Raw genomic sequence first — 24,399 nt, 5'->3', positions numbered from 1 at the left:
GGGCCCTATCTCCCCCCTTTTTGCGGAGGGGGGACTTTCTTGGGGGGGGGGGGGGGGGGGGGGGGGTTGCCACCAATATTGAAGCGGAGCCTGCAATCTTAGTTTCATTTGATGCAAGGAGCCTCTCAAGTGCTAAATCATATATAGCTGACAATCCTAAAACCTTGGAGGCCTCTGGGTCAAAGTAGGAACACTAATCCAAATGTCTCCAAAATGTCTCATCCAATACCCAGCTCCTAATTAAAAGCGCTTCCAGGACCTTGGTCCTGCTGAGAAGCTGAGAAGCTTTGTGAGCGGTGAGCGAAGAAGTGACTCATCTGAAGCATTCCTTCCTCTGCCCTGCATGTTCAAAACCATGCGTCTGATGTTAGTAATCCAAAGCCTGGTTCTCCATTACTTAGCACCTTCTGCACTACCTTTGTAAAACAATTGCAAGAAGCACAACACAATGGGAAATTCAGCTGTCCGTCTCCATCTTGGATGGATTGCACAAGTGCTGAAGATCCTGCAACTCACACCGAGCTCACTAGGAACTGCAACCTTTCAGCACCCCTGTAATTCCTTTAGATGGGTGCTTGATGCATTTCTAAGCAAATTCTTCAACTCTTTCCAATAAGATTTAACAGCAACAGATCAGGTACATCCTATTCAGAGATCAGAGAATAGTTTTGCATTGCAGGCAGAAGGAAAAAGGTGTTCTACTTTCCATACTGCATTAAGTAGCTGGGGGAAAAAATACAAATATTGCATACAATATCCAAGCTAACTCTCTAGTTTCAGGAACACTGAAGATGTTGACAGTCACTCTCAATTAATATACACAAATGAAAAGCTACTCCTAAAACATAATCCCCTAAGTGCAGTCCCAGTTTTAAACTACATTTCTTACAGCTTATTCTCCAAAAAGCAAGTCCTTTAAAAACAAATGTTAAGCAAGATGTCCAATTAATTTTAAGGAAGGTGAGCAATATGCAGTAGCTGATTTAAATTTCAAATTAAAAATGCCTGACCACAATTTCAAACGAGACATTTTACACCAGCCTCCCCACCCCCCAGACAATTATTTTCCATGGTCCCCCCCGCCAGCACGCAAACACAAAGACTTGTTTAAAGACACAAAATACAGTTTGCCTCCATATGAAACATGCAGGCTTTAATCTCGCCAGTTGGAATCTGGCAACCTCCCATGGCTACAGTTCAACAAAGCAACAATTCTATGAAAAACCCGCAGGATACTAAATATGTAGCTGTAAGTTGTCATATTCCTTGGTTCTATAAGGAATAATATTTTGGACAGGTGCAAAGTCCATAAAAACATTACCAGGGAGAAAGGCTTTGGGGAGGACTCATGGTTTAGGACTAAGAGAAATGACTAGAGACACCTAACGCACAGGTCAAACGGAACGGTACCAGCCCACAACACCGGTCTTGCGATGCCTTACTCACCCCTTCTCAACTGTGCTGTGGCCCCTAATACATGTGTGTTTGTAGACACGAGAGTATACTTCCGAGTCATGGTGAGCCACACAAGCTGAAAAGCAATGCAGGGGGCTATAAAGTTTTGGGAGACATTCCCTGAAGATGAACAGCTTTGCCTGTAGTCCCCCTTCTTCTTATGGTGCATTTCTGCTGTTGAGAGATTGATGCAAGTGTGATGGCATCAGCCGTGCATGGAAGCGGTAGGTTTGAGTCCATGAAGGAGGCACAGTCAAGACCAAGTTTATGTTGAAAACACGATGGTTGGGGGAGGACCTGGCTGGTTACGGAAAGGAAATGTGTATTATAGTTCCCTCTCCCCAGTCCATTGCAATACAAGAGTTTGCAAGCTATGCTGCCTCCCACAGCTTCCCGGGCCAGATTTATAAAATATGATGACAAGGTTTGCACTAAATAAGATACTGGACCTGGACTAACCTGGAGTTAGTCATCTTTTATCCACCAGATAGGGACAGCCTGGCCAAGGCAGCACAACCTTCCTTCCCACCGCTCCACTAAGGTGCTTCAGGTCTGGACAGATGTGCCGAAGAGCAGGATTAGAGACCTACAACCCAGGCCCCACACAATTCTTAGCATTTCTTCTGAGGGGTCCTGCTACCAGACCAATGATAGGCTTATTTTATCATCTAGAAACCAGGTCTGAACTGAAAGCCATAAGCACGTCCACATTTTTTAGCCTTCCTCTGTAAGCATTGCAATTTTATTACTTTATTCTACTGTCTCTCCCAACTTTTAACATGCACTGCCAACTGGAAGAGCCAAAGAGAGGGAGGAACCTAGTGTCCCAGCATGTGAAAGAGAAGCCCTCACACCCTTCTGTTAAGAAAACGGGTTCAGCCCTTCAAATAGCTGGACGTGAGCAAATTATTATTCAACATAAGCCAAGGCTTTTTGACTCGATACATATTCTCTCCTGCCTGAAATGTCCAGAAAAAAAGCATCCCCTGGAACCAGGAGTATCCTTGATCTTCCCATCTTGAAGCGTTGCAGCACTTGCATAAATAGCAAGGTGCCTCCCAACATACTTTAGCCATTGGTAAATGGACTTGAACTGAGCATAGCTTTACTGGATTAATTTAATTATGCTGGAGTAGAACATTTCACAGGGCCAGCAATATCTTGAGTACTTGGATTTCCCTGCACCTTATGCCCCTGTTTGATTTCTTTGGCCATGCCCCAGCCAATTTTCTTGGTGGGAATCCTTGGGCTGTTTACACCCTGCTGCTCACCTCCTAGCCTATGTCGGGCCTTCCTCAGCCACCAGCGAGCAACAATCAGGACTCCCATATTACAGCCAGAAGTGAGCCAGGGAGTGGAATTTCATTTCAGGCAGGCAATGAGTGACTTTGGGTCCTTTGTCATTTTGTCCTACCTACTCCTACCCAAACCTTTCCTATTTAATCTTAAGAGAAGAACACAGGTGTCTTTACAGAATCGTGTGACTGAGCAAAGCAACAACTAAGAACCTTACTTTTGATTCCCACAACAACCTAATGCAAAGCTGGTAGGAAAATATATCGGGAACAAAACAACAGTCTAAACAGCTCTCTAATAGATTTAATCCATTATGTATGTTTTACACAAGTAGCTGATAGGAACGTGGTTAAAGCCCGCATTTCAGTGACTGGTCTTTTCACGGTAAGGTGGCATGATTTTTCTGCAGGGAGGCATGATTATGTCAAGGCACTTGGCAAAAGAGAGAGCAAAGATGCTATTATCACTAGAGTTATCATTACTTCTTCGCTTAACTGTATGTCTGTAATTTCCTTATTGCAGCTCCAGAGCTTGCTACTTTTATACTCGAGAAATGCATATGGTATTCAAAACTATTTGCATTTTGATGCTTTCCGGAGTAGAAGAAACCATAGAAGTAAAGAGCCCTCAGCTTGCTTGGCATTTAGCCACAGAAATAGGCATACAGTATATATTGTACAGGCATACCAGTTCCCCTGCATTCCCAGTTTAAAGAGTTAGTATATGTTTGTGAATAGAGCACTGGAAGAAGGTGATGCAGTAATGTGGAGGGGGGGTGGGGGGGAGAATCAGCAGTACAACTTTTAAGAGTGACCAAGTTTTAGCGATTATTGAGAAGTTGGATGAGATGTTCACAGAGATCATCTTACAAAAGGCGCGGAGGTAAGAGCGGGGAAACTTACACACTGATGTCTTCTGGTTATTGTCTTTGCTGGGCATTAGCTTCACTCCTCGGGACTTCAGCTCAATTTGCTTCTTGACTGGAGAAAGATTTGAAACAGAACAGGAAGATGGTTACGTGAGGGCTTTGCTACAGACTTTGATGCACCAGTTTTATACCTTCCATGCTTACACGGTGTGGCCTTTTGACTCCCAGCTACACTCAACAAATATAGAGATGAATAGGTGTAACAAGCTTATTCAATGCCTGGGGCTGGGGGGTGTCAATGTCTAGAGGGGGCCAAGGGTAGGGGAAGGGAAATCTTACCCACCCATGCTCTCTGCACATGGGACACAGCGGTTACTGCCACTGCCTCCACTGCTGCTGTAGGCCAGGCTGCCTTCCCTGTGCAGAGGCTGGCACAGCAGCAGCATGGCACGGGCCTCCCTGAGAGCTGCCCCTGGCACCCCTGTTTGTTCCCTGCACACCCCATATGCTACTGGGTGCAGGGTGGCTGTGTTACTCCTATGGCCAGGCTGGGGCAATACAGGGCTGCCCCTGCCATGGTAAAGACTCATGGGGGAAGGATTCTGGTGCCCCCTCATAGCCAGCGCCTGGGGTTGGTGCCCCGCTTGCCCCACCCTATTAGGCTACTAGATTTATGAGTTTGCTAGTGCCTGGCTGTTCAGGCACTTGGCCCTATAGTTCAAAGAGTAAAGAATCAATGGCTGAGACCAGTGGTTTTCAGCCCGTGGCCCGCAGGCCACATGCAACCCAATCAACACACTACAGTGGCCCATGTGTCATCCTGTTAAGTGGAAGTAAGTTGTGTGGGTGCAGCCCATATAATACACCGAGAGCTGCAAGTATGCCCCCCCATAGCAAACAGGTTGAGAACCACTGCCTTAGACCCTGAGATTTTAGATTAGTGGTCCCAGCTAGGGCCTCCCTGCCAAGTCTAAAAAAAATAGGGGCATTGCAAAGTGCTTCCGCTCTCATAAAGTGTATTTCAGTGCAACAAAAATGTGATTCGTAGAAGCCGTGCCCAATATGCATGACAATCACAGACAGGAGCCACAAGTTCAGTTTCTCACTACTGACTATTACTTATAACTCACACCAATCAGCATCTCTTTTACATGTCTGCATAGCTCCTCCCTCCTGAACAGGAATCTTTTAGGTGTTCCCATAAAGGAAGAGGGGAAAAAACAAGTTTACACACCCCAGAATTCCCACTAAAGGTACGAAGTATTGGCTACTCATTAGTCTCATGTTTAATTAGCTTCAGCCATCCAATAATGGATCAAAATCAGCACCAAATGACTTAGGGCCAGATAGGTACTTAATCCTCATTTGTTTCAATGGGAGCTAGACACAAATACCTTTAAGGACCGCTGCGGCAACAACATATGCACAGTATAAATAGCCAACAGTGAATAACTCTACAGTGCCTTTTTGGGGACCGTGAGTATGTTTTGCAAGCCGCAGGCTAGAGGGAAATACTGAGATGGTTTGAGGATCTGAGAGCCAGACCCTGAATCAGGTTTCAATCATTATGTTGCTGGTATAATTGTTAAATGGAGGCATTTTACATAAACACTCTGCTTCATCAAGAGGACTACACTCAAACCAAGCAGTCCATAACCTGAAAATGATTCACACAAAACCATCCAGAAAATATTTATGAACAATACATTGATACGTTTGGAAAGAGGGCCTTTTTGCAATGCATTCAGCAACAAAAAGAGGGGCTACATTATTAAGACAGATTATGTGCATAGAATACAGCAAAACAGGACTACAAAACATCCTAATAATAGCTACAGGCAAATGAGTTCTCTCTACTCGACTAGGCTCTCACTTGCAAAAGCCCTGCTGTGAGGGTCCTTCTCATCTCTATATAAGAATACTACAGTCTTTTAACACAGCGGTCCAAAGAACCATAGGCAGAGGGGAATAGAAGATATTCTACCTTAGAGCCCATTCAATGGGAATCTGCCATCATCCTAGATTTCCTTGTATCGGGTACGTCACAGGAAGACTAACACCTGGTTTGGATTCTGCCATGCTATTTCAGGGATGCTTTTCTGACCAGCATCTAACATAGGGGTGGGCAAAATGCAGCCTGGGGACCGGAAGCGGCCTGCCAGGCCATTCTATCCGGCCTGTGCGGGCCGTAAAAAATTTAGAAAATTAATATTTATCTGCCTTGGGCTGCCTGTTATATGGCCCTTGATGGCTTGCCACAACTCAGTACGTTTTGCCCAAAATAACTGCCCGCCCCTGAAACCTATACTAAGACTTTTGCCAATGTAGCTATGCCAGTTAGCTTTTAAGTGTAGGCCTAGACTAAATAAGCATAGTTGAACTTTTGCCTTTTTAATTTGCACATCAAAGGGGCATAAATAGGAAAGTGGGGGCGAAGAAGAGAGCAAAAGGCATATGAAGGTCTGCATGGAAGTAGGCCAAGTGCCTGCTTTTCCCCAAGTGCGCTCATACTAATTACTCTAACATCAGTGAAGACACATAAATGCTTCCCTCCATCCACTCACATGCAGGTATACCCTAGGGACTCTGGCTGTCCCACAGACTAACTGATCATCACCTCTGCAGTGTTTGGCCAAGGTGTCCCAAAAAGTTTTTATGCTCTGGGCAGTGGCAGTAGTTGGGGCAATATTACTGGCAATATTACTCCCCTTCTAAGTCAGTGCCCAGGTCTGGTACCTCACTTGGCCCCCCCACCCCCTGGTTATGCTCCTGGTGTTTGGGGGCAGCCCTCATAGCATTTTGAATGTTAAAGAGCAGCTCCGCTAGGAAAGCCGGCATTCCCATAACTGCTTCAGATGAGCCTTTCCCCTGCGGTTTAATTTTAATCTCCCAAGCAAGCCAGTCCATCCTCCACTTCAAACAGTCCCTTTCTGTACTTTATCATGTCATGCTTTCATCTCTAAATTAGCACATTTCTAAGACAAACTTGTCAAGAAACATCATCAATTTAATTAATAGGGGGGATTTTTTCCCCCTTTTCTTTTTAATCATACCCTTTCAGTTAAAAGGAAAAAAAAAAAATCTGTTAAAAGCATCTGTTTGCAGGAGGTCCAGATAAGGAGATGCCAAATATTATTCCTTGAAGCTTAACCAAACTAACATTTTCTTTACTCTAAATGATTATTTGCAACTTTCTGCTTTGTCCAGTGGCTACACTGTTTTGCCTTATTTATAAATACAGGAGTTAAAAAACTTCAAACTAAGGTCCATACTCATTAAAAAGTACATATAAATATGGGATTAGGCAGCTCAGCTCATGTCTTTCCTTGAGCATTACTGTCATTAATCTATTTTTTTAATGGAATAATTAACAGTATGCTCATTTCAAAGGCAAACCTAAGGCACACATCTTATTTAAACACCAGCTAGTAGAGAATCTGAAGGTCTCTGAATGCCTTAAGCTGGCAACGCATTCATCTAGAGGCATAGTATAATGATCTGCAGATATATGCAACCTGCTGTCTCCGGAGGCATTATTTAGCAGCAAATATGCTGCATCAGGGAACTGAAATGCTGACCTTTGGCTGCAAAAGCCTACACTTTTTGGGAAACCAAGAAGTTATTTCTGGCTCAGCCAGATATAGAGCTGGCTGAAAGAACTTTTCTTCCTTCCTTTCCCTTCCTTCCATAGCCCATGAAAAAAGTTCAAATGAAATGGTTTCATTTGAGATGGCAAAAGAACAGATTAAACTAATTCTGCTACTTGGTCACTCTCCAAAAAAATCCTTAACTTTGGAACAGATCCTGTATCAAAAAGAAGCATGGTTTATTTATCCTTTTGTCACTGGGGAGGTTTTACAACATTCAATGAGCTTGGAGAAAAGTGACAGGAAAAAGGGAAGAATAAAAAAGGAAAAAAAAATGTGACCGAAAACCGTACACTTGATGTTATGAGCAAAAAAGAAAGAAAATACCAAAAAATGAAAAAAAAAAAAAAGGACAAATGGACAATGACAATTGGATATGCCGAGTTCTTTTACTTTTTAAATTAAATTTTTTCAGTTAGAAACAAACAAAGATGGCTTCATTTATGAAGCCTTCATTAAAAAAAAAAAATAGTTGCTTTTGACAAAATCCCATTTTTGGTGGGACAATCGTCCTGTGGAAAAGGTTTGCTCAATTTTAACTACACATGGAAACATATAAGGAGCAAGAGATAACCTGATATGTGAACTAGAGAAAAGTCAAATACTCTTGAAGACTGAGAGCAAATTTAGGTCTGACGGAGAAGTGATTGAAGTTGTGTTCAGTTTGGGTGCCAAGTACTGTTTTTCCTCGACAGAAGAAGGCCATAAGGATGTTAATCCACTGGGAGGGAGGAAAGAATATCTTCAAAAACTGTACCTTGAGCATACACTACAGGTAACCACTGCACAGTGCCTAGTAGAGATACCTTCATAAATGGCTAAGAAATAAGCTTAGCAATTTGAATGCATTTGTTACCTACAGTAATTGATAAGAACCCACTTATAAGGTACCTCTTTACAGGTCCAGATTTACCATCTTTCTACAAACTCTGGTAGTACCAAACAACTCACACATCGTTCTCATCAGAAATGTGGATTCATTTAAACTGAACTGATTCAGAGTGAAGGAATCAGTCCTGTGCCGCATCAAGATTTCTAGACAATAATTTCCCAGTGTCCCTTGCATTACGCCCGTAAGCTGGATCCTATATCAGGACCTTTGTGAGGTGCAGGAGTGCACTTTAATTTTGAAAAGCAACTCATGGGTGGGACGAGCCTCTATATAACACATGCCAAGATGACAGCACAGGTCGGCAGTCCTTTCCATGATACTTTAATGCAAGCCAGGATGTAGGCAACCCTTTGGGGTATCACTACCCTTTTCGGGTATCGTCTTAGCCTTGAAGCTGGAGAACTAGGCAGAGTTTACAGGGGCTCTCTGAAACATCTGGACTCGAGACGTCTGTTGGCCTGGCAGGCCAAAAGGTCCCATCCTTGCCCAGTTTATCTAAGCTAACAGAAGCTCCCAGTGTAGACATAGTTTTAGTGTATTTTCACCAGGGTAGCTCATCGTGCTCCAGGTAGTGGCAATGGGTGTGCCAGGTTGGTTCAAAGCACAGCACTGACAGTCTAGACAGGACAGGTGCTTTGCTGGTTTAGCATGCAGATGCTTTGGTACGAGTTACACTTTTCTAGTGAAGACTTCTGTGTCTTGCAGCTTCAATAGGAACCCTTTTATACGTATTACAAGGGAGTCCTTTCTAATTTCTACGACAACTGATTTTTCTGCACAGGCGTATGTCAGGAGTACCGCAGCGCTGGGGAGCTCAGACCACATGCTGATGCTGCAGCATGGTTTTAAGGGGCTGATGGACTGCTAGCAGTGCTGTTATCTGGATGAAACACTGAAACGAGGTCCCATTCTGCCTGCCCATGCTGACTCTGTAGGCGCAAGTTAACGATCCTCTGGCACTTCCCAAGCAAGCCAGGGATAACCCCATAGTCCCAGCCAACATTCAGTCAATAAAATATAGTCATCTCCAAGTGCCTAAAGCTACATTTGAGCTATTATGGGATGTCTAATGGCTCCTGACTTTGAAGTATCTAACTCATTGCTTTATAAAGTGCTTTGGGGAACCTTAAGTACAAAAGAAACTATATAAAAATCAACTTCTGGTTCTACTCTCTGAACGGCTTTATACCATGTATATACAAAAATGACTCTCTTTGCAGTCACATATTCATGCAGAATTGATTGACGGATTGAAAATATTCTTTTCCTCGTTTTCTTTTCCACCTTACTTGCAATGATTCAGTTTTTATGCTTCTAACCAAGATGATCCTACCTGAGCAGGGGGCTGGGTTAGCTGACCTCATGAGCTCCCTTCCAGCCCTACTTTCCAATGATCCTATGACCCCGTAAGGGTATGCCCACCCTGCTAGAGGCAGTGCAATATGGTTAGCCATGCCAGCATGAAATTCTGCCTGAGCTAATATACCCCGTTTCCCAGCAGAGTTAAGCAGCCCAGAAGGGAGGACTTGCACTGGTGTGGTTATACCGCTTCTGGTACCCATGCAGTCTTATGTACAGCCATCCTGGATACCTTTGTATGGTCCTGTGTACAGCAAACATCCCTGAAACACTTTCATTTCCCACCCTACTAACATCAGTGGGATAAACAGTTGAGAATAACTTTGTATCCGATATACTAGATACTAAGGATTAGCAACACTTTTCACTGTTAATGAGATGTACAAGTGCAGCTCAATACTCATCGCTACAGCTCGAGTCCATAGACCCCATAGATGTTTACAAGCTCATCACATCAGGCACTTGGATGTCTCATGTTGGGTACTCGGGTCCAGTTTAGGAGAGCATTTTGTATATGCTTAATTCCCATTAAAGTGAGTAAGAGTCAGCACATTCTTTAAGGCAAGGATATCTTTAAGTGCTGTCCTGAATTAGGGCTCTACATACAGAAAAATCATGCATGCTGTTGAAAATGTAAGCCTAAATGCCTCACTGGAGGGGCAGACTCTATGGCAACACCTCTAAGGCTGTTCCCATGACCTAGCTGGTGGGTCATGTGCTGTGTCTTATGAATCCTATGCCCTATATTATTCTAATTGCATTCTGCCTCTTTCAGTGATAATAACTGGGAAAAAAAAGATTACTATATTATTTCCAGCTAATCCTTTATTTTGTTCATTACGTGGAGACAGAATTATGTAAGTCAAGTTTCACAAGTGATTTCTGCAGAGATGTAAAGTTTACCAATAACAAAGGCACCAATTTAAGGGAAGATAATTCAAAAAAGATAAGGATCCCTCCTTCTTCCTCTTTTTTTTTCAAAGATAACATGAAACAAAAGCAAATTTGACTGCTCCTCCACACAAAAAACAAGCCCATCTTGTGCCAAGCCTCATATCCTTCAAGATCTGAAGGTGGCGCAGTACCACAAAAGGATTACATCAAACTCATTGGCCAAACAAAAGTGTTTTCTGGTGGATTTTGCTGTACAAACACATCTGCTAGATCTGCCACAATACTCGATGTCTAGGCAAATTGAAAGGTGACATTCCCAAGTTTTAGCAGCAAAACAATTAGATGCATTTTTTTTAAACCACTCCATGTTGATTAAAATGAGAATTTAAGGGGAGAAAACACTGAATGAATAAAAAAGGTATACTTCTGCAGAAATGCATGTCTAGTGCCCATATTGTCCCTGACTCTCCCAGTCCTGCAGTTACTGAGCATACTGATGCTCCATTTTGCGACTGCTTGATTCACGATTTTGTAATGATGTGATATTACATATTGGAAGATACTTTTGGTGAGGGGAAAAGTTGGGGAACGAGGGGATTTCTTTTTTCCAAGGCACAAAGAGGTCACACCTTTTTTTTTTTGTGTCTACATAGACTGCAAGCTGATTGGGACAGCGGCGACGTGTTTGCACAGTGTCCAGCACAATGGGGTCCTGCATCCTCTAATGGCTAGTACAATAATTAATTTTCCTTCAGGATTTAACAGCTGCAGTTGCTGTGATTAGAATTGCTTTTTTGTTGTTTTTTTCCCACATTGAGAGTGTTGCCTGTCCAAAGTGGGCTTGACAGACCAATACAATATATGCAGTATTCCCTTAACAGCCTAACCCAGTTATCCGCGATTCTGATAAACGCATCTGAAAAATCAGTGACCATCCCCGAAACATCCCTGATCTGGTGCATTGTTTGCAGAAGAATTTATCTACCCATTAGTGAGGGACACAGCCTATCTCACTTTCAAGGTGATACCACGGCCTGAAAGGGCTGATACCAGACCCACATTCATATTCTTATGGGGCGGGGGGAGGAGGTAGAAATCAATATAGGATGCAATTATGTGTTGGTCACAATCAGATAAAAGGCACTGTAGGATCCTATATATGTAATACAGAATATGCTGGAGAAATGAACTACATCAGCCAGATCATTATGTAGATCTGCTTAGCATCATTTTAAATTCAGCAGCTTTTCCATTAGCTCATTTTCAGCGATTCAGCACCAAGCAGAGGATGATGAGTTGGGACTCCTGGGTTGTAATCCCTGATCCACCCTTGATGTTGGGCATGTCATCTGTGGCCTAATTTTCAAAGCTGTAAGTGCCTAGTACCTCCCAAGCATCACACCGCTGAGTTTTCTGAAGCTTCATTTTTTTTCCCTCCCAGGTGTTGGAAGATATCATTAATATTTATAAAATATTTGGGGGTTGTTCCTACTGAAAGGTACTGGAGAGGGGAAAAACATGATGACTTTTGAGGGGAGGGGAGAATTTATTATCCATACGTATATCAACACAGATAGAACATGTACACGGGACGAATACACGTCATTTTGCTTCTACAAGAGAAAGATGTCAAATCTAGGGCATGTATAGAAACTTCTGAACTGGAACAAACAAAAAAACCCCCCACCCCATTCTGCAAAAGCTAAGTATCAAGTTAAACCAGATGGAACAGAAGAAGGATGTCTCGTAGCAAAGTGAGATACAGTCTCCGGGGATATTAATAAATGTTACTTGTGCCCTTGGAAAAACAGACTGGCCACATGGGCAATTTTAGGGTTTTGTGAAAATTGGTTTTAAGGACTACAATTAGGGACTCTCGTGCCCTGCCTCGGGACTTCCCAAGAAGCAACCTTTTTTGGTTTCCCCCTCTTGAGAGGACCCCTGACGTTAACCCTAGCATGGCTTCTTGATGAGCAAGCTTCTGGCTTTGAAACCTGGCTCCCGCAGTGACCTGTAGCACCTTGTCCTCCCTCCAGCTTTTTCACAGCCTCACTCTTTCTCCTCAAGCCCCGCCAGCACACTTGCAACAAAACTCTGGGGACAATGCTCGCTCAGTACAATGAATCATTATGCCATAGGGACCAGCCTCAACAGCCTGCTGTTAGGCCTAGACTGTTGGGTGAAAAGGGCATAAAGGTGTCCTGCTTACTGAGCCATTTCCACGAATCATTTCCAGTGAAGCCTGCTCACACCGAGCCCCCCACAGTGCTCCCCAAAAACCCAGACCACCAAGCCTACTCCATTACAGGGGCCAGGGCAAGGGCAAGGGCAAGGGCAAGGGCAAGGGCAAGATCTCTGCAATGTCGCAAGCCCGGTATGACAAACAGGTTGCAGCACGGAGGTCGGCTCTCATGACCCTAGCAAAGCCACCACATACAGCCAATAAAGAGGTCCCAATGTTTCATAAGTTTTGTCGTTAATATTAAAGATCTAACCCGTGAAGAAAATTAGCAAGTGCTCGATGCCTAGAGACCTATAACAATCCTCAGATTCCCATCCCAGGGGCTTCTGTCACTAGCCTCTTTGGATCTCACCGTGTTTGCGATCTGCGCCACCAAAGATGCATGTTGAATGAGCTCCATGACACCAAGCAAAGTGCAAAAAAAGGGGGAAGAGCCAGTAGATGTTGATGCCAATTACAGGATGGGACAGAGCTCCTGGAAGGATCTCTGATCCTGTATGTATTTTATCATTTATACGAAGCTCCAATACTAATGACTGAGGGTGCAGTGCAAAAACCTAGATGTGTTAAACTAGCTAGACAGTCAGAGAGAACAAGATGCTAACTTGAAAACTAGCTGTTATTAGGTATTTACAAGTATTTAAAGGGGATGTTATTTAATTCTCCCTCTTTCTAGTTTTGTAGCTAGATACTGAGTGCATCTACACATGTCCCTACGGCACCTTTGTTACCATGCCATCCTTTAGTACTTCCCTTTGGATTTAGCACTTCCCAACGTTTCATAAGTTTTGTCATTAATTTTAAAGATCTGACCCGTGAAGAAAATTAGCAAGTGCTCAATGGCTACTCCCTTTGGAAGTATTAAATGACAGCACAGTAACAGCCCCCAATGTGCCATGCGCACTGAGCACAGTCGTTTTTAGCTGCATCACCATAGCCACATGCTATAAGGAAGGAGCACATTGCTACAGTGATGTCGCTGCAGTGTCGCAGTTTGGGCCTGCTGATGCTACGTCACCATAGTGCATTGCTACGGCGATGTAGCATCATGCGTAGATGAGCCCATTCTCTCTTTTGCTTGTGGACTGATGCACACGTGGCTTTGCACCATGATCACTATGCTGGTTTAGAAACTCAAGACATTTGTATAACCTATGCAGCTGTGATAGCTGGGTAGTGATATCAGTACCTTTATCCTAGGACGAGCTACCACTTTCTAGACCAGTAAGAGTTACAATGGTACAAACACATGGCTATGCCCAAGATGTTATCAGAGGTATGACTGCAGCAGGTATAATACTCATCTTAGCATGAATCTAACTGGTTGGGGCATCTGCACCAGCAAAGCCACGTTGGCTGTTGGATAGACAGGGCATGCCCACCCAAGGCCATGGACACATGCCGAGTGGCTCAAGTCAGTCTCTCTGTGGCTTCACTGCTACAAGTTCCTAAACTAGCTAGATTAATGCGAGCCTTGTTTTGTCTATGCCTGCACCTGTTTTGCAGTGTAGACCAGGCTACACACACAGCAAGGTATTATGCATAAAGAAAGCTAGATCACATTTCTTTGGAAGGCTTGTTGAATGTTTCATGGAAGTTCATTTAGCATCTGGAACAAAATCCTGGCCCGGGAGATCTTCCCATGTTTTTGGGACTCCCCGCACATATTTAGTTGGCCTGCAATTTTGTCACGTGCTCCGTCCATCCATTTTTGAAATTCATCGAAATGCCCCTTACAGAATCTCTCTGTGCTGAGCGGATCGGGAAAACAGGTGCTCACCGAGCACCATCAGTAGTGGCGGTGGCTCTCGTGTGCTACATGTGACACAAACACTCATTGACAGCGTGGTACATGCAGGAGAGATGGGCCATTCTGTTCTGCTCACTAGACCGAGGTCCTGCCTCAGTGCTTTTGGGAGCATTTTTAAATTCACCCTTTAAGCACTCTGCATACAAAAGCACGGCTCATTATATCTCACAAAACAGTTTTCAAGGAGCTTGCCAGATTAGACCCCCTCCCCTGACATTTATCTAATCAGAGGAAATTATAACATTAATCTTTATTTTTCTATTTGAAAGAAGAAAAGGAAAAAGCATGATTCAGATAGGTGTTTTAATAGAAAGCAGCAATCATGACTGCAGAAGGAAAATGTCATATCAAGAGTCATCAATGGTGTGCAGTCATCTATGTTAGAAACAAACAAACAAACAAACAAAAAATATATATATATATATATGCAACACAGTGACTCTTTGGAGGAAGAACTAAAATTGATTCATAAGGCAACATCTGAATTAAGGCCACCAGAGTGGCTGCTAGGGTGACAAATAAAGAAAAGTGTTTTTTGGTTTTTTTTCTCAAAGCTGTATCACAAGACTAGTGATCTGGATGCTATTCCTACCTCTACTTCTGACTTCCCCTCTGTGGCCTTGAGTAAGGGCATTAATTTCTCTGTGCCTCAGTTTCCCATCTGTAAAAAGGAGGTAGTTTTAATTAACGAAGGCCCCAATTCCAGAAAGCACATGCTTAAGTCCAACTCTGAATCAGGACATCTTTGAGCACCCTGAGCATGCACAAAATGCTTGGCTTGAATGGCAGCTAAGCACGTGCTAACAGGTAAACCAGTGGCTTCCTCAATACAGATGTTTAACTGACTTTAGGTTCCAACAGGATTATGTTCCTGCGATGGCAAAGATACTTTGGGCTTCAGTCAAGCCCAGGTCACCAGGTGGAAGTTTGCCACTCAGAAACGATCACTCTTTTAAGAAGTAAACAGGTAGAGTTGAGCACTACAGCTTTGCCCTGAATATCAGGCAAGCCTGAGGACTGTCTGACTTGAATCTCTCATAAACTGTGGAAGAACATGCAATGCAGTTAGCAGGAATGGCAAAACCCCAATGTCTTGGGATCAGTACAGATCTAACTCCGCAAGCTTCCTGCTAACCACGTGCTTATGCTTGACGACAGTTTAAAAGTAAGTAAGACCTGCCGCTCTCCCCCTTAACTTCTCTCGTTGATTTTCACAGCATATTCCTGCACCGCAGTTGCTAGCAACTGTACAAATGCCCCACAACAAAATGTAATAATATCACCATTCTTAACAATTAATCCTGCCTTTTCACTGCACAGCCTGGGGGCATCCTGCTATGCCAGAGCTACAGTGGTGGATTTCATTCCATTTATCTTAGTTATTTAAATGGCCCCCATTACTGTGGTATCTGTGCGGCACAAAACCATTAGTGTATTTGTCCTCATAAAACCCTTGCAACAAAAGGCAGAGCTGCTATCCCCGAGTTACAGATGGGAAAATGAGACAGCAAAACTATGGGACTTGTCAGAAACCTCCGGGGTAGAGCAGGGAATTGCATCTAGGTACTTGAGGGAGAGGCTAGCATCTCAACTATCAGTGGCACTATAGGACACCCATCCTGACATACACCCATGTACGGGATGTCAATATAAAGTCTATGCAAGAGAAGTGCAAAGGGAGCAAATGGAGATGCACTTCTGTTTAAAAAAAAAAATTCTAAAATGCAGGTGTATTTGCCAGAGAGGTGCAAGTTTTCATGCTCTCAGCAAGCTGCCAAGGTGGCTCTCTGCGTGGCAAAACTGGGCAGCCTGCTAGGAAGGCAAAGCTAACATGTCCTAGGTAAGGGACACATCAGAACTTGCCTATTGTGGGTAGCTTTGGGCCTAAACCGTGCTTCCCTCCAGCTGAAGGAAAGGGTGCTAAAAACCATTAATGATGCAATCTGCTCAATGAGCATTTACCTTGATATTGTGCGCTGAACCCCTTTTGCCTGTGGTTGCCATCGGATGTGAAGTGGAGTCGCAGCCAGTTTTTACTGCTGATTACCGGGGCAGGCAGATTCATTCCGGTAAACCTGTAAGAAATCAACCGGCAAGAGTCAAACGCATGCAGATGGAAATGACCTTCTGCGACTAATCAGAAGACTGGCCTTCAGGTTGCTTTCTTTGAGCACCACCCATGGGTAAGACAGGGCTCGGGGCTCGTTACCTAAGGCAGAGTCATTATCCCCAGGGACCATTACCCCCTGGCTGCATGATGCCCCACTCGGAAGAAAGTGTGGTTAGAAAGCCTGTCCAGGATTTGCTGCACAATGTTAGCACCTTCCACATCAAGCACTGCTGAAAGGGCAGCCCCCCAAACTGATTAGCATGCATTCAACAAGGGGTACCCGATGGAAAAAGCATCCCTGCTTCAAGGGACCAGGCAGCAGTCAGAGGGTAGGGGATGCTTTTCAAAGGGTGCCCTGCCCTTATGTAACCAAATAGCTCAGCTAAGGAAAGAAGCAGAGCACTTCCAAAATCCTGCCCCAGAGACGCCCATTGATTAGCTAACACTCAGCTCCCCTCTCCTGCTCTTTCAGCTTCGGACTTGATTTCAGAATGCTGCTGTCTGAAATAAATGGGGACGATTGTTAATATTTCAGAATTGCTTTTTCCAAGCTGGCCATTAACAATGTTTTCCTTACGTCTTATGTTCCCCCTTCCATTTTCTATCACAAGGGCTCCATTCTTATTTAGACTTCTTTCCATTTCTCTCTTACTTTTAATGGCACAAAACATAGGAGCCACACACGAATTTAGCAGCTTGAAGAAGGCAGACCATCTTCTGGGTGCAAGGACCTGAAGCTGGCAAACAATGACCCTAGAGAGAAACACCCCCACCCCTGCGAAGATCACCAGACCAGCAAAAGTGCCAGGATCCTAAGCTGGGATCGCTTTGTTCATGACCTCAGACTTTCTAGGGTTCTATAATATGTGAACATTTGAAAGTTTAGGAGCAGCACAGAAAGTTACAGAGCCATCATGTCCAAGAGCTGAGCTGCTTCTCCGGCAGGTAAGGTTGGTTTGATTTCTATTTTAATTTAATTCCTAGCCATTTGGTGGAGACTAATAACGAAGAAGCTGATTTTAAATTGGAGGCGGGGGGGGAACTGGTGGGAAGAGTGGGAAAGAGGCCACCAAACAGTATCCAGAAGTGATGTCTTATGTGCCACAGCAAAGAAAGTCAAGGCCTCGAAGTTGGGACAAAATGCTCCAGAGCCCATTAACAATATTTTAGCTCACCTGCTAGTCATCCCACCAACTTTTTTCTTAATGTTATGCTGTTTGCTTTAATAATTGCATACAACTACCCACGCGCACACACAACTTTTGGCTAAGTAGACACTTCATAAGTTACTGGCTGGTACGAGTAACTAGCTACATATGTTGCATGCACCCTTGAGTTGTGATATACACGAGTAGCATTAACTACAGCAGTGCAAACATTTCCTCAATAGGAGCTATTATGAAATCCAATTACTCTTAACCAAACCCATTTACAATATTTTATTAAAGAATATGTCATTTATTTAAAAACCATTTGTATTCTAACAAATTCTGCTCTGGATGAGGGGAAATGAATCCTGTAAATCAATTTAGTTCTCTGAGATGCCTCCAGCTTTATAACCAGTCATTTCCAACAACAGAACTGATAATCAGACCAACATCAAGAAGTCCTTCACCAATTCAACACACCAAGTTAACTCAAACCTTTCTTCTAGCAAACAGCAGGGTGTCAGGATAGCACTACATTGTGTATTTATTAATGATGGGGAAACATCAGTATATTCTCATTCTTTTGTTAATGAAGCAGCGAGATGATTTTGCTGCATAACTAATGCATCTCTGCCACCTACCGTACAGCCTTTAAACCAAGTTTAGTCTTTACACGTGTGGCACAATTCTGCATAATTATGAACCGTGGCTGAAAATGTCTCTCTCTCACTAATTGTGAAGATTTTTCCCAGGCACTTGATTATTTTTCATTTGATTTTTGTGAAGTCCTTTGAGACGGGGGATGTTATATAAATGAATCATGTATGGCATTTTTCCACCGTTGGATAACTCCAAGACAGCTGAACCAATTTAATTTAAAACTTTTCTAAATAAATAGGCATAAACATAATATTCTTTGAGCCCAGATCAAACAAGGGATGTCTAAAACTAATTTTTAGAAAGCTCCTATGGATGGTTGCTATGACAGCACAGGTTTAAACATAATAATCTTACCCCCAAAGGCTACAATATTTATTACTGTGCATTCTGAATCCATGATCCAACTTCTTAGAAATAATCTTAACATACGCTGGGCCAAATTTTCATCTTGTAATGCCGGAAATCGCAGGTAAACCAATTGCCTTATATAACAACCCAATCCCCCCTCCTTTAACAAAACAGACGTCGGCACATTTAATTTGTATGTACATACTCCTTTGATGCCTGGGTCTGGCAACTTCCAAATCAGCCACCGACTTCTGCAAATGCTTACATTTTGGCATGTGATTATTTCTCTGTTGACTTCCAACTTGGACTCTAACCATAAAGATAAATGCTAGATACCTATTGGTATACATAGTCTAATAAATTATTATTCCACCAATCTACTGAAACCAATTAACAGGCAGGACCCCTTGAGGATTTCAATTTGTGCTATTATTTACATGAGTGCAGAGTAAGTGGAAAATGCAACTAAATTGGAATGATAGTGTTTTGTACCGTGGGGGTGGGGGTGTGTGTATATATATACACACGTGTGTGTGTGTGTGTGTGTGTGTGTGTGTGTATATATGGCATCCATTTGTCAGCAAGTGATGGTAGAGATTGCTGTCAAATACTATGAAAGATGCAAGGTGATGCGAATCTGGCCTTGTGCATGTCCTACAATGAATGCTCTATAATCATCACTGCGGGGTGTTTTTATCTAAGGCACTGACAGGATTTTGAAGGAGTTAATCATCCTGGGAATCAAAGCATCAGGCCCTGACTTCAGCAGATCACATACAGGCTTAAAGGTTAAGCAACTGCTTAAAAGCTGTTGACTGCAAATGCATGGCCAGGACCCTAGAGAATACAACCTGCTGCTCCTCCGGCTTTTCTTCAGATCTCCCTTCCTTTCTTTTTATTTTGAAGCCTAAGCATTATTTAAGTGTCACATCACAAGACAGGCTCCCGTGCAGCACCATAAGAGATCGCAACTACTGTTGAAGAGCATGATCGTGATTTAGGGCTTGCACTGCAAGAGCACCAACCAAGGATCAAGGCCTTACAGAGCCAGACACTATTCACACATAACAGAGAGCTGCTCTCTGAAACAGCCCATGCATTTAGGGCTGGAATCGGAGGAACACTCTCTACCACCTTTACTAAGAGGAAACAGTCATTTTAGTACATGAGTAGTCCCCATTGTAAGGCACGGGGTCTGTGTGCCTAGCAAGGTACTAAATCACTGCAAGAAAGAATGGCACAAATGATATGTGAGCATGTTCCTATATGTGTGTGACCATTCATACAAAGCCATGAAATGACCCAAGCATGTAGGATCCTCACAAAGCCATCAGCTTGTTCCCTTCCAAAACTGTTAGCTGCACAGGGCTGCACATCTTTCTGGTTAGGCTGCAGCAAGCAAGAGGCAGCGGTGCTACATCGCGAGGCTGCACATCAATCAGAAGGATTCTTCTTATTTCCTCTCTCTTCTTTAGAACAAAGAGCAATAATCCCCCCTTCACTGGCACTTTTGAACACATTAACTTCTCAACAGGTGAGGCGCATTTAAAATCCCACCGTCAAATTGCTTTTTCAACACCACATAAAGAGTATTTAAGCAATTAAAGTTATTTTTTTGAATTGATTCCAGTTAAATGGGGCTTCGTTAATGGAATCTGGCTCAGGAAAAATAAAGGCCTTGCCTTTTAATTAGTTTAATTGCTTACAGAGATGTAACTTCAGGTTATACATCTGCATTACACCTGACACCCACCTACGGCCCAAAGGAGAGATATTTCTTCAGGATGAGCAGGGGGCATTTAATGTGTGGATGCTATTGTTACTTATAATCACCCTGGGGCTCGAAGCTTCTGTGGCATGAAGCGATTGCACGCAAACTTTATTCTCCTCATTTAAAAGCCAAAGAGCCTATGGGAATCTCTGGCTTCACTGCATTTTTGACCGAGCCTTTTTTGGCCTTGCATCACGAAAGCACTTTGTTTGTAAAATTAGCAGTAGACAGCTCTGGGCCCACCGTTCTGTTCTGCCGTGTTACTGCATGACTCCTGCCAGCTGTGCAATTGGGAGCCAAAATGTGAAAATACCTTGACCTGATGTTTTATATTCAGTTCATCTCTTCCCCACAAGGAAGATCTCAGCCTCCCTTTAAAATCAGGAAGGTCCTCACCACCTCTGACTTCACACACCTCTAAAATGCAGCCTCCCCTGGCCCTTACAGCAGTACAAATGGTCCTGTGGGACTTTACCGATTTCTGATCACAACTCTGCATGCACATGGTCCCAAGTCTGTACAACTGCCCCAAAGCCACTACTATCCCTCATGGTTGATAGCACAGCATGGGAGGAGAGTGGTAGGCTCTAAGCAAATGCCTAGACACACAGCAGTCTAATGGGGAAGAAAAGCATTCAGAAATGGTGGGGAAACCCTTGTATGAACAAATATATGGGAACAGTTATTTAATGGGAAGCATGTTGCTTCCCAGCATTAAACAACTCAGTGTGTACCATAACTCTCCTGCCAGATTTTAAATCATCACTAGGCAGCATTAATGGTTAATTGATAGTGGAATATTTAATCACAGACACACACAATTGAACCAAAAGCAGCTGCACAGGCCCTGAGTGCAAATACCAGTGGATTGCAGCTATAGAAACTTGGATGGAAAGGGCAAGAAGCTTAGCAGGCATGATTCAGTAGAGCTCCATTGACTTCACTGGAGCTACGCTGACTTACCCCAAGGCAGAAGCCTCAAATCTCTTTCAGTAATGATTAATTAGCACTTATATAGTGACAGAGCATTTAAAACACCTCGGCATACCCCCAGAGACAGGAGCTCAAGCTCTGCTAATGTGGACTTATGCCAAAGGCTGCTCTCAGTTGACCCAGCTGTAAATGGGCACCTGGTCATTGGGGCTGGGGAATCATAAGCAGCCAGAACTGATGCTGGCCACATTGCTCCTCATGCTCCAGTGGCTACAAGCGTGTCTTAACCACGCTAGCCCAAGGGGCAGGTTGGCTCAGGAGAACCATTGCCTTGGCTTGTACTGAAGGGGCACCTGGAGATGCCGTAGCAGATGCTAAGCCTGCCAACACCTGTGCTTTCCCCAAACCTCAGCTGAGAGTAGTGTCACAGATACAAGCAAAAAGAAGTGATGAGGACGGGTGAGTAGATGCAATTTGGGCAGTGGGGTCCTGGCCATCTGGCAGCCTGACAGGGATACAGTTAAGCCTAGCATCTTTTCAGGAGCAGAGGGTGGATGCACGGTCAGGCTGGTAGAGGATATGCACCGCTAGTATCCAGAGTTTTTCAGACCCTGTTAAGTCTGCTGCATACAGCACAACTTTAACAGACCACGGTGTCATTGTCTATTACTAAAAAGGAGCAAGTCAATTGTAGAGACTTTCTGTCTCCCAATAAGATGGCTCTCCTTTCTATACTCCCAATGGCACATTTCTGCTGTCCAATGTTCAATGCATTTCCAGATACAACCATTAGGCCAATATATGATTGTATTTCTAATAAGCCATGAGTTCCTGGGACCAAAAAAAAAAAAGACTTTGCATCTTCAGTACTGTACTTTTCTGGATTTCACCTGATTTGCTTTGAAGAGAAGCCTATTAGAAACTTCGAAGCCTTTTCAACCCTTCCCAAGTGTGGGGTTTTTTCTTTTTCTTTTGGCATCATCAAGAGACATGAATCACCTGATTAAGTATTCAGCTTCCTGAATATAGTGACATGTTAACTGGAAACTCTAAGGTTTTGGATGACTAATTGCCTATATTAAAAAAAAAAATCAATAATCATTACTCATGGAGGTTGGTTCAGCGTTCATTCGAAATGAAGCCCTTTTTTTCCCTAGCGCAGGGGCATTCAGATCAGAGTTTGACCGAGAAAATGACCTGAACCTTCAGCTCTAACATTTTTAACATTGAGACAAACACTTCTTGAAGCTCAAGAAAAGTTAAACGGGTCTTTTGTTACAAGGAGGTTGCAGGCACCGTGAAGGCAAAGGGGGAAACCTGTGCTGGTTCGGTTTGGGAGCAAAAGTAGATGATTTCCATATCCATTATTCCAGTTGTATTTAAAAATGCTGGGAGCAGCAGTGTTTTGTTTTTGGGTTTTGTTTGGGGTTTTTTTTTTAAATCACCTTTGCCATCACTGTTTCATTCTCGTCCCCTGCGGGTTATAGCTTCAGACTGTTTAGCTTTTGTTATACCTCAATACAAGGACCTAAGGTAAGGAACGGAAAATACAACCTTGATTTGGAACTGCCCAGCTAAATGCTTTACATTTTACACAGCTAAATGCTTTACATGCTGATACCCTGCTAGCCTGTGCCTGAAGGTCCCACATCTGACAGCACCGAGCACTCTCCACTCCCAGAAGTGATGGGAGCGGAGCACAGGATGCTCAGGATTTGATTCTGTTTTCACAAGAGTGGGAATTAGGACTAGCACCCTCCAAGAGGGCTGCTGTTGTTGCATGTAAACCCGGGTCTGACATGAGAGCTCCTTGTGCCACATCTGGCAGTCGCTTATTCTTTCTGCCTTGGTTCGTCCCCTTTATGACACAAATAAGGACAGTTGCTCCACTGCTTCTGTTTCAGCTACTCGCACAACAAAGTCTTTGGGACAGGGACTCTCTTAATACATCTATGCACAGCACTGAACAGACTGAGGTCTTGAACTCGGTCGATGCATCTAAGCACGAATGTAAGAAATGATAAGCAATAGCTGCACTGAAGCTGGTAAAGTTAGAAGGAGTATCAGAGTTTCTCTTGCCTATGCTGTCTTTACTTCTGACTTCCACTGGCAGGAGGAGAACTGAAGCCTCAACATTTTGCAAGAACCACTCTACACTTTGTAGCTGTTTGCTGCAAGAAATGTATGCACCAAAGGCAAAAGGGTTTCAAAAACATTTTACCACTTTCATCCCAGAAGCTTTTCGATACTGTTTTTTTAACCACAGCATTCAAGCCATTTTCCTCACCCAGACTGGAAGCCTCCAAGTTAAACATAGCTCATCAGCATCCTTTACTGCAGACTACAGAAAGGTGAATGCTATCAAAATTCCCCTTTTGAGAAAACTCAGTGAAGTGCGGTCCCTTCCACTAAACTATTTTACTTGATTTCTTCTTTCATTCTTGTATTTCACCCTGGACTTAGTCATTAAATATTTATACCATTCACTCAGATGTTCCTACCTCAGCATGATTAGCATTGCTGTATGTGTACTGCATTGATTAATCTCCTGCATTTACACGCCATTTTCCATTTACAATCCCTGTTTCCCGTTTTACTTTGGTTCCATTTAAAGGGAGGGGAAAAAATCAATAGCGTGTCAAAAAGTGAATTAGTGCCACCAGAATTCCACCAGGAAAGTATTTAAAGACAAATACAAATTTAATTCTCTCCAAAGCACTGACTTCATATTATCTAATTTATATTTTGGTGGCTCCAAAAGATCCTTATTAAGATCAGAAACCTGTTATGTAGGTGCTATGGAAATAAATGAGACTGAGCTGCTGGCCCAAAGAGCTTGCCACCTAAGAGCCAATGCAGGAAACAAACTCTGCCTAAGGGAGGATTTAAGTAAGTGCTACCTACACATTAGGGGAGCACTTCCTTGCAACTAAGAATGCCCTTGTCCCAGGACAGAACTGAATGCA

The 24,399-nt window shown here is 43.4% G+C and overlaps 1 protein-coding gene across 3 annotated transcripts in view; it reads right to left on the bottom strand.

Moving 5' to 3' along the window:
• CSMD2 (CUB and Sushi multiple domains 2) overlaps nucleotides 1-24,399 on the bottom strand; it is a 795,490-nt gene that overhangs the window by 352,405 nt on the left and 418,686 nt on the right. For 2 of the 3 annotated variants that reach the window (XM_019512241.1, XM_019512243.1), the window contains exons 6-8: nucleotides 16,426-16,538; nucleotides 15,056-15,124; nucleotides 3,654-3,731 (exon numbers count right to left, since the gene is read on the bottom strand). In XM_019512241.1, coding sequence (XP_019367786.1) covers nucleotides 3,654-3,731; nucleotides 15,056-15,124; nucleotides 16,426-16,538 — 260 coding nt within the window. The remainder of the gene's footprint in view (nucleotides 1-3,653; nucleotides 3,732-15,055; nucleotides 15,125-16,425; nucleotides 16,539-24,399) is intronic. The other variant, XM_019512242.1, reaches the window with a different exon arrangement.

Source organism: Gavialis gangeticus, unplaced genomic scaffold, assembly GCF_001723915.1.
Source record: "Gavialis gangeticus isolate Ggan-Ray unplaced genomic scaffold, GavGan_comp1, whole genome shotgun sequence".
Lineage (NCBI taxonomy): Eukaryota > Metazoa > Chordata > Crocodylia > Gavialidae > Gavialis > Gavialis gangeticus.
The sequence above is the reverse complement of the archived record's forward strand: the minus strand, read 5'-3'. Positions and strand labels throughout refer to the sequence as shown.